At 36.2% G+C, this 13,753-nt stretch overlaps 1 protein-coding gene across 6 annotated transcripts in view; it reads right to left on the reverse strand.

The window, feature by feature from the left end:
• Positions 1-11,261: 11,261 nt before the first annotated feature.
• Positions 11,262-13,753, reverse strand: part of LOC137291074 (axotactin-like) — a 175,883-nt gene continuing 173,391 nt past the window's right edge. For 2 of the 6 annotated variants that reach the window (XM_067822353.1, XM_067822354.1), the window contains exons 34-35: positions 12,870-12,968; positions 11,412-11,773 (exon numbers count right to left, since the gene is read on the reverse strand). In XM_067822353.1, the coding sequence (XP_067678454.1) occupies positions 11,510-11,773; positions 12,870-12,968 (363 nt within the window). In that variant the 3' untranslated portion in view covers positions 11,412-11,509. Of the gene's footprint in view, positions 11,774-12,869; positions 12,969-13,753 lie in introns of those variants that run through there. The other 4 variants (XM_067822355.1, XM_067822357.1, XM_067822358.1 and 1 more) reach the window with 4 other exon arrangements.

Consider the following 13,753-nt stretch of genomic DNA (forward strand, 5'->3'; position numbering starts at 1 on the left):
CTGGGAAGATGCTGTACCAGGGGGTGTTGTCCCAACAAGGCACCCACAACGGGTTTGTGGAAGGCCAAAATAACCGTGGAGTAGCCTTGAATATTAGAAGCGGCTAAGCCGTATTCTAAGTGAGACTGTAAGAACTCCAACACTTCAACTACAGTAGAAAAAAAGGGATCGAGAATCCCTCTACTGCCATGATGTTAATTGACCAATTTTGCATAAACTGACTAGCATCCAAGATTTGTTGGTATGTTTGATATGTTTTCCAAGTTCATCCCTCAACAGATAAGTTCCTGAATTCTTTGCTGGCATTGTAAAGCATTTTTGTTGTTGGGGCTTTTAAGATTAGGTTTAAACCCATCACGTCTCTTCATATCATGTCTCCTTTCAATTTAACATAACTCTTATGGCGGATTTTCATGAGTTCTTTGGAGAAGACGAAGATATTTCAGAATCTTTGAGAGAGCACCTGGCCAAATCCATAAATGAGGAAATGGCTAAGAGCCTGAACATGGATATTGTCCTCCTTGGTGACCTCTTTGGTTTCACACAAGTTTAATTGGAGGGAATCAAACCAGTCCGACCCTAAATTGTCTCCAATAAGCCTTTCATCATCACTACGGTTGCACCATGTGAGTTATCCTGGAAGTTGCATTACACCAAATCATCTAGTTAGAAAATGCTGATCCAATAACTTTTTCGTAGAAGCAGGCTGTGCTCTTTGACTGGCCATCATAAAATTCATACAATGTTCCCATGACAAAGATGGCTGTCTATCAATCTGACGGTCCACGGCAAATGTGGCTTCACTGTCACCGACCTTCAACCTCAGGGATTGTCCAGTGCCCGGAAGACTAGAATATTATTCACAGTTGGACATACCTAGATCAGGAGTGGTTTGATTGATCATGCTCAGGAAACATAAACAAACATTGAAGGTATATCCCCCCTCATGACCAGTGAACAACTTATAATCTAGTCTCGTATTACTCATCTTTATTCTTCCCATGCAAGATAAGGTCATTTATATATCATCCTAGTTGGTCTGTCGATTTCATGCTCATTATGTCGACCTCTGGATTTTCTGGTCTTGACTTGATTATTTACAAACTGCTGTCTCTTAGATGGAAAATTGCCAAGTGTGGTATTGATCATAATGTTAAAAATATAAATGTGTTAAACAACAAATGCATGTCTGCAATTTTTGGCAACAACCCCAGCCACAATCTGTCCCCAGGGGAAATAAAAACACAAAAAGCAATATTTTCCATGCAGCATGTGCCCATAAGCTGTGTATGACTTCAATATGAGGAAGGGTAGAGTTCACACAAATTAGTTTTAGATGTGTGTGGGTTTGACTTACGAGGTTACACAGCTATGTCATGTGTTGTGTTATAACAGGAAGTATAAATCATGGGTTGACGACTTAAATGCATTATGGTTGTGTACAATGTTTTTTGTGATTATCTTTAGATAAAGTTTATTGTCCTTTTACAAGTGCACATTTATTCAGATTCAGTGTTGTGATTCACCTGAGTAGAAGGGAGAAAATATGAGCTTTACTGATGGGATACAAATTCTGTCACACATATATTACTGGGATATGTATTTTGCCTTATTGCATTCTTATACCTCTCCTGCTGAACATTATTTGCTGTGTTGTGATATGATACCATGCATTTGTCTGTATAGAGTTATGAACCATGCACATATTATACCCAGGGCCTCATATGCAGTACAGGCTGTGAATAGTTTATGCATATCCTGTACCAGATGGTAAGTTTAGGATTTCCTTCCACATCACGCAGTGATTAAGTGGAAGTGGAAGTCAAATACAGTTCAAAGTTGGATTTATCCCAACTCACTATACTTTGCAAAGTGGTGCTTATGGGTTTCACTTAAGTGATGAAAGTCTGAAGATCTTGTTACTAGAACATCAGGGTTTAAAGTGGTGTGAAAGTCACTGTAAATATAAAATGTGGGACCAAGATCTTTTATGGATAAATCTTCTTTTTAATTCTTTGATAATTATTATTTTGAATAATTATCATTCTTTGAAGATTTCTCCATGAAAGAACTTCTAAATGCCGCTAAAAGACGACATTATATATATGTGGTCCTGAACTTGTTTTGTTGAGTATGCATGTATATATTTTGTATAATCTGTGATATACACTGAAAACCATCATGACCATGTTTAGTCTGTATATAGATACATCATCATAAGTAATAATATGTTCTATAAATTCTCAAGCACCTAGCTTCATTTTACTCAAGGACAGCATTGGATGATGGTGGTGATCAGTGTTTGCTACATTCCAATAAAACTGGCAGTATCATTCCTGTTTTCTTTTTTGGGAAAAAAAAGATATTTATTATAATTGAAATTTGGTGATAGGTGTGGTATGTATATAGTTTGAGGCTCATACTTGAGCTCTAAATGATCATTTCAGTGCTTGCTTGGAGAATCAGGTGATGCAAGTCATTCTTTCTCAATGCAGATTAATGCTCATTCTCTGGATGGTCTGGTCCTTATCTAATTATTTACTGACAGCCGGTGTGTAGCTGGAAAAGTGCTGAGTGGGCATTAAACAACAAGCAAAAAATTAATTTAAAGGCTTATTCCAACAGTATGATTTTAGTGGCACTTCCATGATGGACATGTGTTAACAATGTCCACAAGCCTGACCACCCTATCATGTTATCAGTCTAAGTAAACTTAGTCTCAGTGTATTCCACCACTGAGTCTAATAAAATCTAGTAGGAGGTCGCGTCAGGTAACCTTTGAGCGACCAATGACAGTCCAATCAAAAGCGAGACAGTTAAATAGATTTAACCAGTCAGACAATGGCTACTATACAGGGATTGGAGGGACTTTCAAAATATTCACATCACTAACATAGATCTCTCCATAAACAAAATCCACATAAAACACAGTTATTTGACCTGCAGTATATACGCTTTGGGGTTTCTGTTGACATAGTTACCATTAGCTAATACTTCCGCAAGATAACATCCCTGAATATTGCCAAAACACTATTTTCAGTGACGGTTTACTCACTGTTGTACATACGTCATGGTTGTATGTATGCCGTGTGCATCACCCGGAAGTGAGTGTATGCTAAATAGGATTCGGAGTCGTTCGGGTACAAACCTTTTCAAGATAAAAAGTTCAAAAGGCATGTGCGGATGTGCACTTTCGCAATTTTTTAAGCTGTGTTCTGATTGGTCAATCTCAAAGATTACCTGACACGACCATAAGGTTTTGTTAGACTCATTAGTGGAGTTTAATAAAAAGTACTGAGGATAAGTTTACATGTTCATGGTATAGTCTGTTTGCAGGGAAAGCATACCAATGAATTTCACTTTAAACTAAAAGATAAATTGAATAAAGTGAAATGAAGATTGCGAATCCTCATAATTTTACCTTGCCAATTGCGCATTTATATATTACACACTTAGGATTAAAGTTGCTAAACAAACGATCATAGTTTCAAAGTGCTACTACTGGTTTGCATTACGAGGGGGTAACATACAGTAAATGAAACACCCAGAACAAAAAGGGTTGGTCTTAGTTAACACTCATCACATTCTGCATGTGCATTTGTTTGACTGTTCCATTTACTGCGCTAAATACAAACCAGTAATAGCAATTTGAAACTATGATTGTGAAACAGTATTTTATTCAACTTAGGATTAAAGTTGAGATTTAAATGTCCAGTTGGCAAAGTAAAATTATGAGGATTTGCAAATTAAATTTCACTTTATTTGATTTACCTTTTTGTGTGTAGTGAAATTCATCAATACGTTTTCACTTCAAATAGACTATAGTCGTCACCTATAACAATGCATTAATAAAGATCAATTTATGCACAAATTTTCAGAAGTTAAACTGCAGGCAAACGAAAACAACAGGTAAGTGCGTAGGTAAAGTAATCTTTAATTCAACATATTGTTTGAATTGACAACATGACAAAACAAAAAGAATGCTAATAGTACAGTAAATGTTGCATCCCTGAATCGTGGAAAATCTGCCTCCTACCATTCACCTTCCCAATACTGCAGTCACATGGCCGTGGAATGAGTTGATCTACAGGTCAACCTGACGAAGCTGACCAATGGTGCTGTAGTAACAACTCTTGCAAACATCAGATAAACTTAGTTCAATTTAGTGTACCTGGGTAGTGTCTTCCATTTATTCGCGCCCCACCCCCCTCCTTTATCTGTCAAGCTATCAATCTACCAAAAACAAATTTTCCTAATGCAAAACACAAGGAACATAGACAATGTTATAGGTTAATACTTACTGATTTATACATATGAAAGGTAGGAGTTTGTAACAAATATACCACTTAAAAAAAGTTAAGGATCACCGGATTCATATTTGTTATGGTCGAATGACAAATTACTTCTGACGATCTGTCATGACATTTATTTGTAAAATGAATAAATCAGATGATCCTTAACTGTTGTTGAGTTGTATATAACTACAAATACATGTTCATTGGACAATCATAACAATCATCTACAAATAAATCTTGCTACATACAAACTTGATAAATAAAGTTCTAAGTTATTAACAGGAACACAGCCGACTGTACAGGATGAGATGTGTTGACATTTGTACACATGGCTATATATTAACAGGTGGGACACCATAATGAAATTATAGCACATTGATGAAGCAGACTGGATGATGAAGAATCAGGGATGACAATCTTGTGCGGATATACTACAAGTCAGTCTGACAGTCACTGAACTCAGTTTGCACGAGTTTTTCTTAGCCTTGGTATATAAGGTGTTGTTAACCCTATGACTGTCGACAGTTTGTCTTTATAGACACGTTGATGCAAAGATCACTTGTGTGGAGGTTTGAATACCACCCATCCCAGGTTGTTCCTCATAGCATTCTTAACCCTGCAACTGTCAGTAGATGTTATCTATGGAAGCATCAGCCTGACTAATTTGAGTTGATGGGTTAATATAGCAATATTTTTATCTCTATTTCAAATGAAATTCATTTTATCAGTTACTCGTTTGGAATGCTCTAATGAAACTCTATTGAATTGGGAAGATCAAGGAAGGTCTGCGAGACACATTTACAGATGTAGAAGTGACAAAATATGGGGTTACCTTATTAATTCAAATGTTTGACAAATTTCTCCTTCGGAATCATTTTTCTTTCCAAATTGGACCAGAATCCATTTAACAATTCATTCAAGAATAAGATAAACAATAATCAAAACATCCTTCACAAAATGTGCCTAATCTTCAACAAAATAAAGGTAAATTAATATTTTATAGAAATAATTTATATGCATAGTTAAAACGAATGAAGGTGAAAAAGACAATGATACTTTTATTGATCTAATTATGTGACCTTCATGATTGTCCCCCAAATAAACACTGTCAGAAATGACAGCTGAATACACCAAAGGGTGTCATCTGAGATTGTTTGGCAGATGCACAAAATTTCTGTAGGGATGGACATCGCTTGTAGATTTCCATTTTCCTAATTAGGTAGACCTTTAACAGTTTCAGGTTTACCTTATTTCAATGTACATATTCACACATTCCAACCGGGAGAATGGCACTGTTATTACAAACACAGGCACAGGAACAACATCATAAAAGGCTTTAGAAGCAAGTCACACATACAGAAGAAAGTGATCTGAGGAAGTATTTTGTCAAAAAGGTATGAAGGCTTATATTATATTTATATTATTTCCAGAGCCAAACAACAGAACCACCTTTTCTTGTGAAACAAGATACTTCATTCCAAGATATCTTTAAAATTATCCCTCTTCCACCCTGGAATACCAAAACAGATGGTTTCATTTCAGCCAGTGGATTTTGCTTAAGGATTTGTGTTGATCAGATGTACTTCCTTCTGTGTACGTTTCTCACGGAGACAGACACTTGAGTATGACTACAGGTAGGGTTTCTCCTTGTACTTAGTACATTTGTACACACGACTGAGAGGAAAAACACTGGCAGTGGCATCTAGAGTAGAATATGGAGGACACAACTGTAATGGCTGACTTGCACTGAAGCCAGGATAATAGAGTGTGGGACTTCACTACTGTCCTCTGTCACAAAAATGAAGTGCTGGGATGTTATACCGCTCAAAAGAAGTTTAGGACTTCCTGTAACTATTGTTAATCTGTGATGCTAGATTAACTATAGTAATACAACAGAATGTCCTGTACTTTGAGTCAGTCTATATTCAGTGTAGTTAGATTCTACACTTGTCAAGTTTGAAGTTGAAACAAGATCTAGAAGTTATGTAAGAATTCTTATAAAAACATTTAAGACAATTGATATTTGCGTAAAAGATGTACAAAATCCTGAACACAAAATCCTTAATTAAAAATATTATCAGTATGACCACATATTTGCTGTCATTAATGAACTTTTAAGATTTCTCTTCAGATGCAACACTAAAACCAATTCAAGAAAATAAGTCAACTGCTCACTTCCCATTTATCTTCCAATCATAAACACTTATTCCCTGAACAATCTGTAGAATAATATTTTAAAACTATTAACTGGCAATGAAACATTTTATAAATGATGTACAAATAAATAAACCACTGAGAAGCAATCAAGGAAATTAACACGAAAAACATATACTGATGGTTCAGTATCAAACACTGAATCACTTCAGTTAATTTATACTGCCAACAACGTGAGATAATATCTTTGAAGATAATATCCAGTTATAACCTTAATGAAATGCTTAATACATCAAAAGAAACACCAAACATATGGATATTGCAATCAGAATATTGATATTCCTAGCATTTTGGAAGGATAACAATGACTACTCATGAATATGCAAATGCCATTTTAAGCCAATGGTGATGGAGAGAAGTGTCCATGGCCACCATATGCATATAGTATGACTGTTTTCATTGGACAAACCACAAGCTGCGGGAAGAAAGGCACTTTTTTTAAAGCCCAGTCACAGCAAAAATAAACATCACAAGAACATGGTATTAGGACCTTTCCTGGAAACTTCTACTTTATCTGTGAGAGATACAGCAGAAATTTCATGATTACTGCAGAGCACGCTCTGCGGGGATGGAGTGAGTTCATATCAGCATGTATCCGAGATGCCAGAAATGGGTCTCACAGACCGTGCTAACGTCACTAGTGACTGCTTCAGCAGTCTCCATAACTCCAACCTCTCTACAAGAGGAACTCAAGAAATACAGATACTTACTTCAGAGATCCTACAGTTTTATACAAACCTGTTGACGCACATATACTAAACTCCATCAAACCATTTCTTTGACATGAAACTTTTCTAAGATTTGTTCTTCCAGCTTGAAAGTGCTTTGAAAGACTTGATTTTCTTGGTTACATTATTACATCCAGAAAGGACTGATTGTGTTTGGCTGTGACAGGGCTCTCTACTGACAGCAGCTTGTACACAGCAACAAGTGGCAGCCATTGGGCTCAAGGCTGGAACCTTCATGACTATACAGGAGACTAATGAAACTGGGAACAGATTCCTGCCATGACACCCAAGGACTCTGGGGTGCTAGGGGTAACAGTGCAAGTTAAAGTGGGACAACAGACATGAAGTACTGGATCATGGTCATATTGTAAAGTAGAGCTCTAAAAAAAATAAGTTTGAAACACAAAACTGAATTTCAGTTAGAAAGGAGCCCCAGTGATATGTGAGATCCTAAACCAGTGTAAATCAAGTTGTGCATCCAAAAGGGTTTTAGCATTTAAGAAAGAGCCAGGTGGACGAGAAAATGCTATGGCTCATGGTGAGCGGGACAGTCAGGCCTTTAATACTGCTTTTATCAATATTCTGGTTATATGACAGTGTCTGCTTTTGTGGGAAGAAGAAAGATATGCCTCTTCGCCTGTGTAACAAACTCAAACTCATTATTTTGTGATGCAATACGGTCCAGGTTTCCTATTTTGCCTTTATACATTTCAACAATGGACAGTGTTAAATCTTGGAACAAGTTTAAAACAAGCCCCCTTTAGAAATATTCCAGCAATGTCATGGAAGACACCAGAAATGGGCTTCACATATTGTACCTATTTCGCGAATCAATCCCAAGCCTTCAACAGGATGAGCGAACACTTTCACCACTTAGCTACCCAACTGCCCTCAACATCACTAACAGATCCCAACATTGACAATTTGGGAATTGATATTTTATTCAACCATTTTACTGATAATCAGTAAAACTTTTACCATTTTTCAACCATGTCCAGTTTTATATTTGTCCAAAAAGCAACTATCCAATCAAGCCAGTTATGATTAAAAGAAATAAATTACAAAGACTTGCCTCTTACTCCTCACTACAGAACTTACAAGGCCCAAACCCTTGAACCCGAACATGACAACATAGTGTGCACATTTTACCCTTTAGTCAAATATTGCAAGGCAGGATAAGATGACACAGCAACATTCCCACAGACGTGATGGTCAAGAAAAGAAACCCCTTCATGACCACCAATACCAGTGAGAATGCTCAACATACACTACTCAAAATAAGTTAAGGACACCCAAATCTTTGTTATCACTACAATTCAGTTGTCAGCCCAAGACAGCTTTGTAGTATATGTATTTGTGAACCGTATCGTTCTCAAAATGTGAACAAATGGATGGCCATTAACTTCTGTTGAGCAGTGTAAATGTGTTAAGGCTTATGTAGGTGTTGAGCCCTAAGGTGACAAGGCTTAATGGGTGTAGTTTGGTGTAACAGAGTGATCACTGATGACGCTGATCTGAGATTAACAATGGAATGTTCCGTCACTTATCACAACACTGATTAATAGTTAGTCACAATGAGCAAAGCCACAACCAGTCAGAATTGGAGTGCACTAATGTTAACTTGGCCTCTACACACATCATGAAGGGCAAAACAGAAAAAAATGTTAAATTTGTTTACTGTCCTTACAGAGCTTACAACAGTGGTCATCATTTGGGGAAAGAAAAAGGCACCTTGGTGTCATCAAATTAATTATTCATCAGTCACCTTGCTAAATAAATAATATAAATAGGTTTTCATTGGCATTTTGAAGTTTATCAAACATGAATTCATGACACCTTTTATGGATAACAACTTCTATTTAATCCTTTACACATTTCAGAGCTAATTCTTGTTCCTTCAACAGGTGAATGATTCACGTAATGAATCAGCCCTGAAACATCATGTAATGAATAAAAAGAAGCTATTGTCCATGACACATGTCATGTATTCTTTCCAAATGTCTTCAAGAGCACAAAATGTTAAAAGTTTATTATGAAATAACATTTGGGGGCCTCCATCAAAAACAAGTTACTGGTACGGCGGTGAAAACTTGACCCAAATCAGTTTAGATACGATCACAGCAATGAAGCGGTAAGAACAAATAAAGCCCTGTGTCAAATGACCAAAAAAAGTAAATCTGATAATTACCAACATTTTTCCAACAACTATATATTGATGACACAAGATGACTCTTCTATTGCCAAGATACCGTCAATATGTTTCTGAACAGAGTATTATCTCCCCTCTCCTTTCACAAAATCTTAACCTCAGCCAAAGAGGATGGCAAAACAGTAATGTCCAGTGGCCTCAGTGTATGCTCCAGGGAATCTTATAACCAACTAGAAATCTGAAAATTCTTCCAACTCTTAGTTACTCCAAATCTTATCTTCAGAAAACCCAAATCTGACGTACATATACCAGCAGAAAAATATGCACTACGAAGGCAAGACTATCAAATACAACCCGAATATCGCAATGGATTGGAGAACTAATACGGTTTTGTATGGACTGTATGAAAACATGATCAATGTTGACAGATAAATGACACAGAACGGAATACCATAAAACCATTAACACATCATGCACAGGTATAACATGTTAACAATGAACGCCATGACAATAACACTTCAAAGAAAAAACTGATCCACGAAAACTCATGAAAATATTGAGGTAACAAGAGACTGAGTAACTGGCAAGTAAGCTGAAAAACAGTCAATCTCATTGACACACACTGAAACAAAGATGGCAGACATGACATATCTAGTATTGCTCGGGCAGCCATCTTGGAGCCACTTGCGTCGGTCCACACTGGCCACTCACGTCCTTGTCTGGGTACATAATGGTCTCCACGTGTGAAGCTTGATGCCGTTCATCTTCCACAGGTAAAGTCATAAATATTGTTGTTCATACACATTCACAGCTGTATACACATCTAACACTATCCTGTAAATACTGTCCTACATTTACAAATGACTACTTCTATCAAAATTATTTTCCTGGCTTATAACCATCATTTTATTCACAGTACAATTTAACAATTTTCAGAGGTCCTCATTCCTTCTTGACATCTCCCGGAATGACCTCCAAGCTGTAATATTATCAAACCAAAATTTCATATTCTGAAATCATACTTCAGCAAATCCGATTCACCTTCAGATAATAATGGTTCATCCCATGTGAAGGATTTATCAATATTATTCTTTACTTAGGTGTCCTTTATTAGAATGCATCTGAAGAATGAATTCAGTCACTTCCTGTTCCACTGATGCCGAGGCTTTATCATGTTGCTGGCCGCCTTTTTTGAAAACCAGATCAGTTACCTCCCTTTGTACCTGGTAGATGGATTAGCACATGAGACATGCATTATGATTCCTATTACCTAGCTCAACCGTCTCAATCATCACACATTCATCATTATGTACTAATACAAAACATGAACATTTGACGTACTAACACAGTACATTCATTAACTCTTGACGTATCAAAACATCACTTTAACCCCTTATGTCTCACATCCTGTTTTCAGGGGAAATACCAAAAATTTCAAACCTTCTTTGGCACCACACTATAAAAGACTTCCTCCAAAAGCTGTTTGATGTGAACAAATACAGATCTTCTTGTTGTGAAGTCAATTTAACTGAAAGTTTAACAAGGTCTCTCCAGCCCTGCAGATTGTCAAACTCATTGATAGTCTATTCCATGACTTCCTGCACATCAGACAGTATGCATCCTGAATTGAGAAGAAGCAATATTCTCCGTCATGTTGATATTTTGTTTCTCACAAACCTCATCTAAGATCGTATCTTATCTGTCCTCGATATAACCGATGTTAAAGCGAAAACTGACCCACTGAGAATGGAATGATTAGAGAGTTCACAGGTGTCTCAGTTTTAGCCTCCCAAGTTTACGACATCACACATCTTCACGTCTTGTTCTGTGCGAGATTTATGATTCATGATGACTGTCCTATATCAAGGACTTACATACCTAAACTGATATTTTATTCTCACCAATATGTAACAAATACATCTTCAAACACTGATCGCTGAGAACAAAAGCCCTGTCAATATATTGTCCTAATAAAGTGTTCAATCAAAGGTCCCTCGGATGCTTCTGTTTCCATCTGTATAAGCCTGAAATGAAATCGTCTTGATCTTACGCCAGTTTCTACATAAGATAATCACACAAGACACTGGTGTTTGATTTGTGAGAATGAAAGACATGAAAAGACATCATGTCTCAATCTCTGCTGTGAGAAGTCGTCGACTAGGATCATTGAGACTAGGAGAGTCCTGTAAGTCCAGATTGGTCAAGTCATACATATACATCTTAGGTGGGGTATGGATGTCTACAGTTGAGTCAGGTGTGGCATCCTCTTCTGTATTTTCTGGTCGAGATTCAGCTTCATAACCACTGTCGCCATTATATTCTGTACTGGTCTGATGTGTTGAATCGTCAGGGGACTTTTCACCATCCTCATCATCTTCATCTTGTTTCTATAGAAACCAAATTATAGGATTAGTTGCGTGTGACTCTATTTTCACCCATAAATCTGTACTTGTTACCCACTTTTCACAACCACCACTTCATATTTTGATCAGTTTTATATCAGCTTTTTCTGAATTAATCTTTATTTTAGAAATGGTATCATACATGAAACAAATTAAACAAAATTATATATACAATATAATGATATGAATTCATGACCCTGTTTAAATTATTCCTTACTCTAAATATGGATAAAATGCAAAAGGAAATAAATTAAGATACGTCAAAGTCTCTTTATTACGGATTGTGCAGTCAATGAAACATGCAAAGGCGAGAAACAATATGCAAAGACAAGTTTGGACCATACAGCTTGGCAAGGATTACATCCACATACAATACTGCCAATCAATAAACCTATCTATCTACACTTGTGAATGTGACACCTGAAGCAGTGGAGACAATGTGGAGATGTTTCTTTCTCACAGAGTAGCTGTAATACTGCTGACTGCGGCATAAAACAACGCTCACCAAAACAACCTCACAGTTGACAAGACAGGAAGTGCAAATCTAGGTGATTCAGTTTCTAGATAGAGAGCTGGTTTAACATATGGGATTATATACTGGGGGACCGAGAGATGTTTGTTGTTAGTACAGCAGGATTCAAATCATTGCTAGAATTAACAATTAATGATGTAAATTTATTTATTCATTCCCTATTTCAAGTTAACCACAGAGTTTCAAAAAGAAGCTCTCAGAAAATGTGCTTTTTCTCTTATATTTCTCCATCTTTTTGTGTAATGCTGAATTTATAAAACAAAATGTCCAATATTTGGATGAAGATGAGAATTCAACTGTACTTGGAAGGATGGGATATCATATTGGCTATTTGGGAATAATTGTAAATTACAAGGAATAAATAATAAACATACATTAAAATGTTCACCTGAAACAAAATAATAGCAAATAAAATCTTCACAAAAGAAAGTGGTCTTCCCTTTGAAGAGTCGTCTCCCCTTATTGAGAACATAATGGTGTCTGTTTCCAATGGTGAAAATGTTTAATTGGACAAAACACGCTTCTGTTATGGATTATTTTCATACAAACCTCTGCACAACTACTGGGGGAAGTACTACTTTCCTGCAGCTCCTCATTTTCATCAGGAATGCTCAACAAAAGGGGGGAGTTGAAAAACGTAATATCTCCCTATAAGGAAACAAAGTTAACAGAACATAGATTAACACATGCACAATTGTCAAGACATGCAAGATACTGCAGTGACAGAGGTAGCCAGCACAAACTGTGATGCACGTGCCCTGTAACCATAGTAACCTGTAACCATCAATGCAGATACTCAAAACATTTTTTCTCCAAATTCGAAATACATCAAAACTGTGAGGTAAAATAAACTTTAACACTGAAAGCTATTTCTTTGTAATGTCAACATGTTAAATTGTTCATTTTTCATAACTTTAAAAAATATGTTTTCAACATGGTTCAGTATTTTAAGTTGATCTGAGCACTGATGGCAGATAACAGTTTAATCCTCAATCCATTAAACCATAACAAACCACAGAGATTGGACAAAGTATTCTTTCATCTATAAAATATCTATTGTCATTTATCTATACATATACAGGATATATCTATAGGATATAAGCCTAAATGCTTTCATAATTGTAACAACACCAATTTTGAGTTTATTCAACTGTACATTTTGAAATACACTATATACTTAGAATAAAAGGTTAAGCGCCACCCAGTATATTTTGCCAATAGAGGTTGTATAACAGGAAATCCTTAAAAAAAAAATAAATAAATAAATGAATAAAAAAAAAATGTAAACAACAAACAGCTATTATAAATAAGTTTAGTACTTCTTTGCTTAAAAACAAAACCATTATTGAAATTATCTTTTCCTTAAACAGGATGTTTGGAAAACAGGTACTTTGTTTTCCTCAAACAAGTTCCCTTCTTTAGAAAAGTGAAAA

Source organism: Haliotis asinina, chromosome 7 (assembly GCF_037392515.1).
Source record: "Haliotis asinina isolate JCU_RB_2024 chromosome 7, JCU_Hal_asi_v2, whole genome shotgun sequence".
In the NCBI taxonomy this organism is placed as follows: Eukaryota; Metazoa; Mollusca; class Gastropoda; order Lepetellida; family Haliotidae; genus Haliotis; species Haliotis asinina.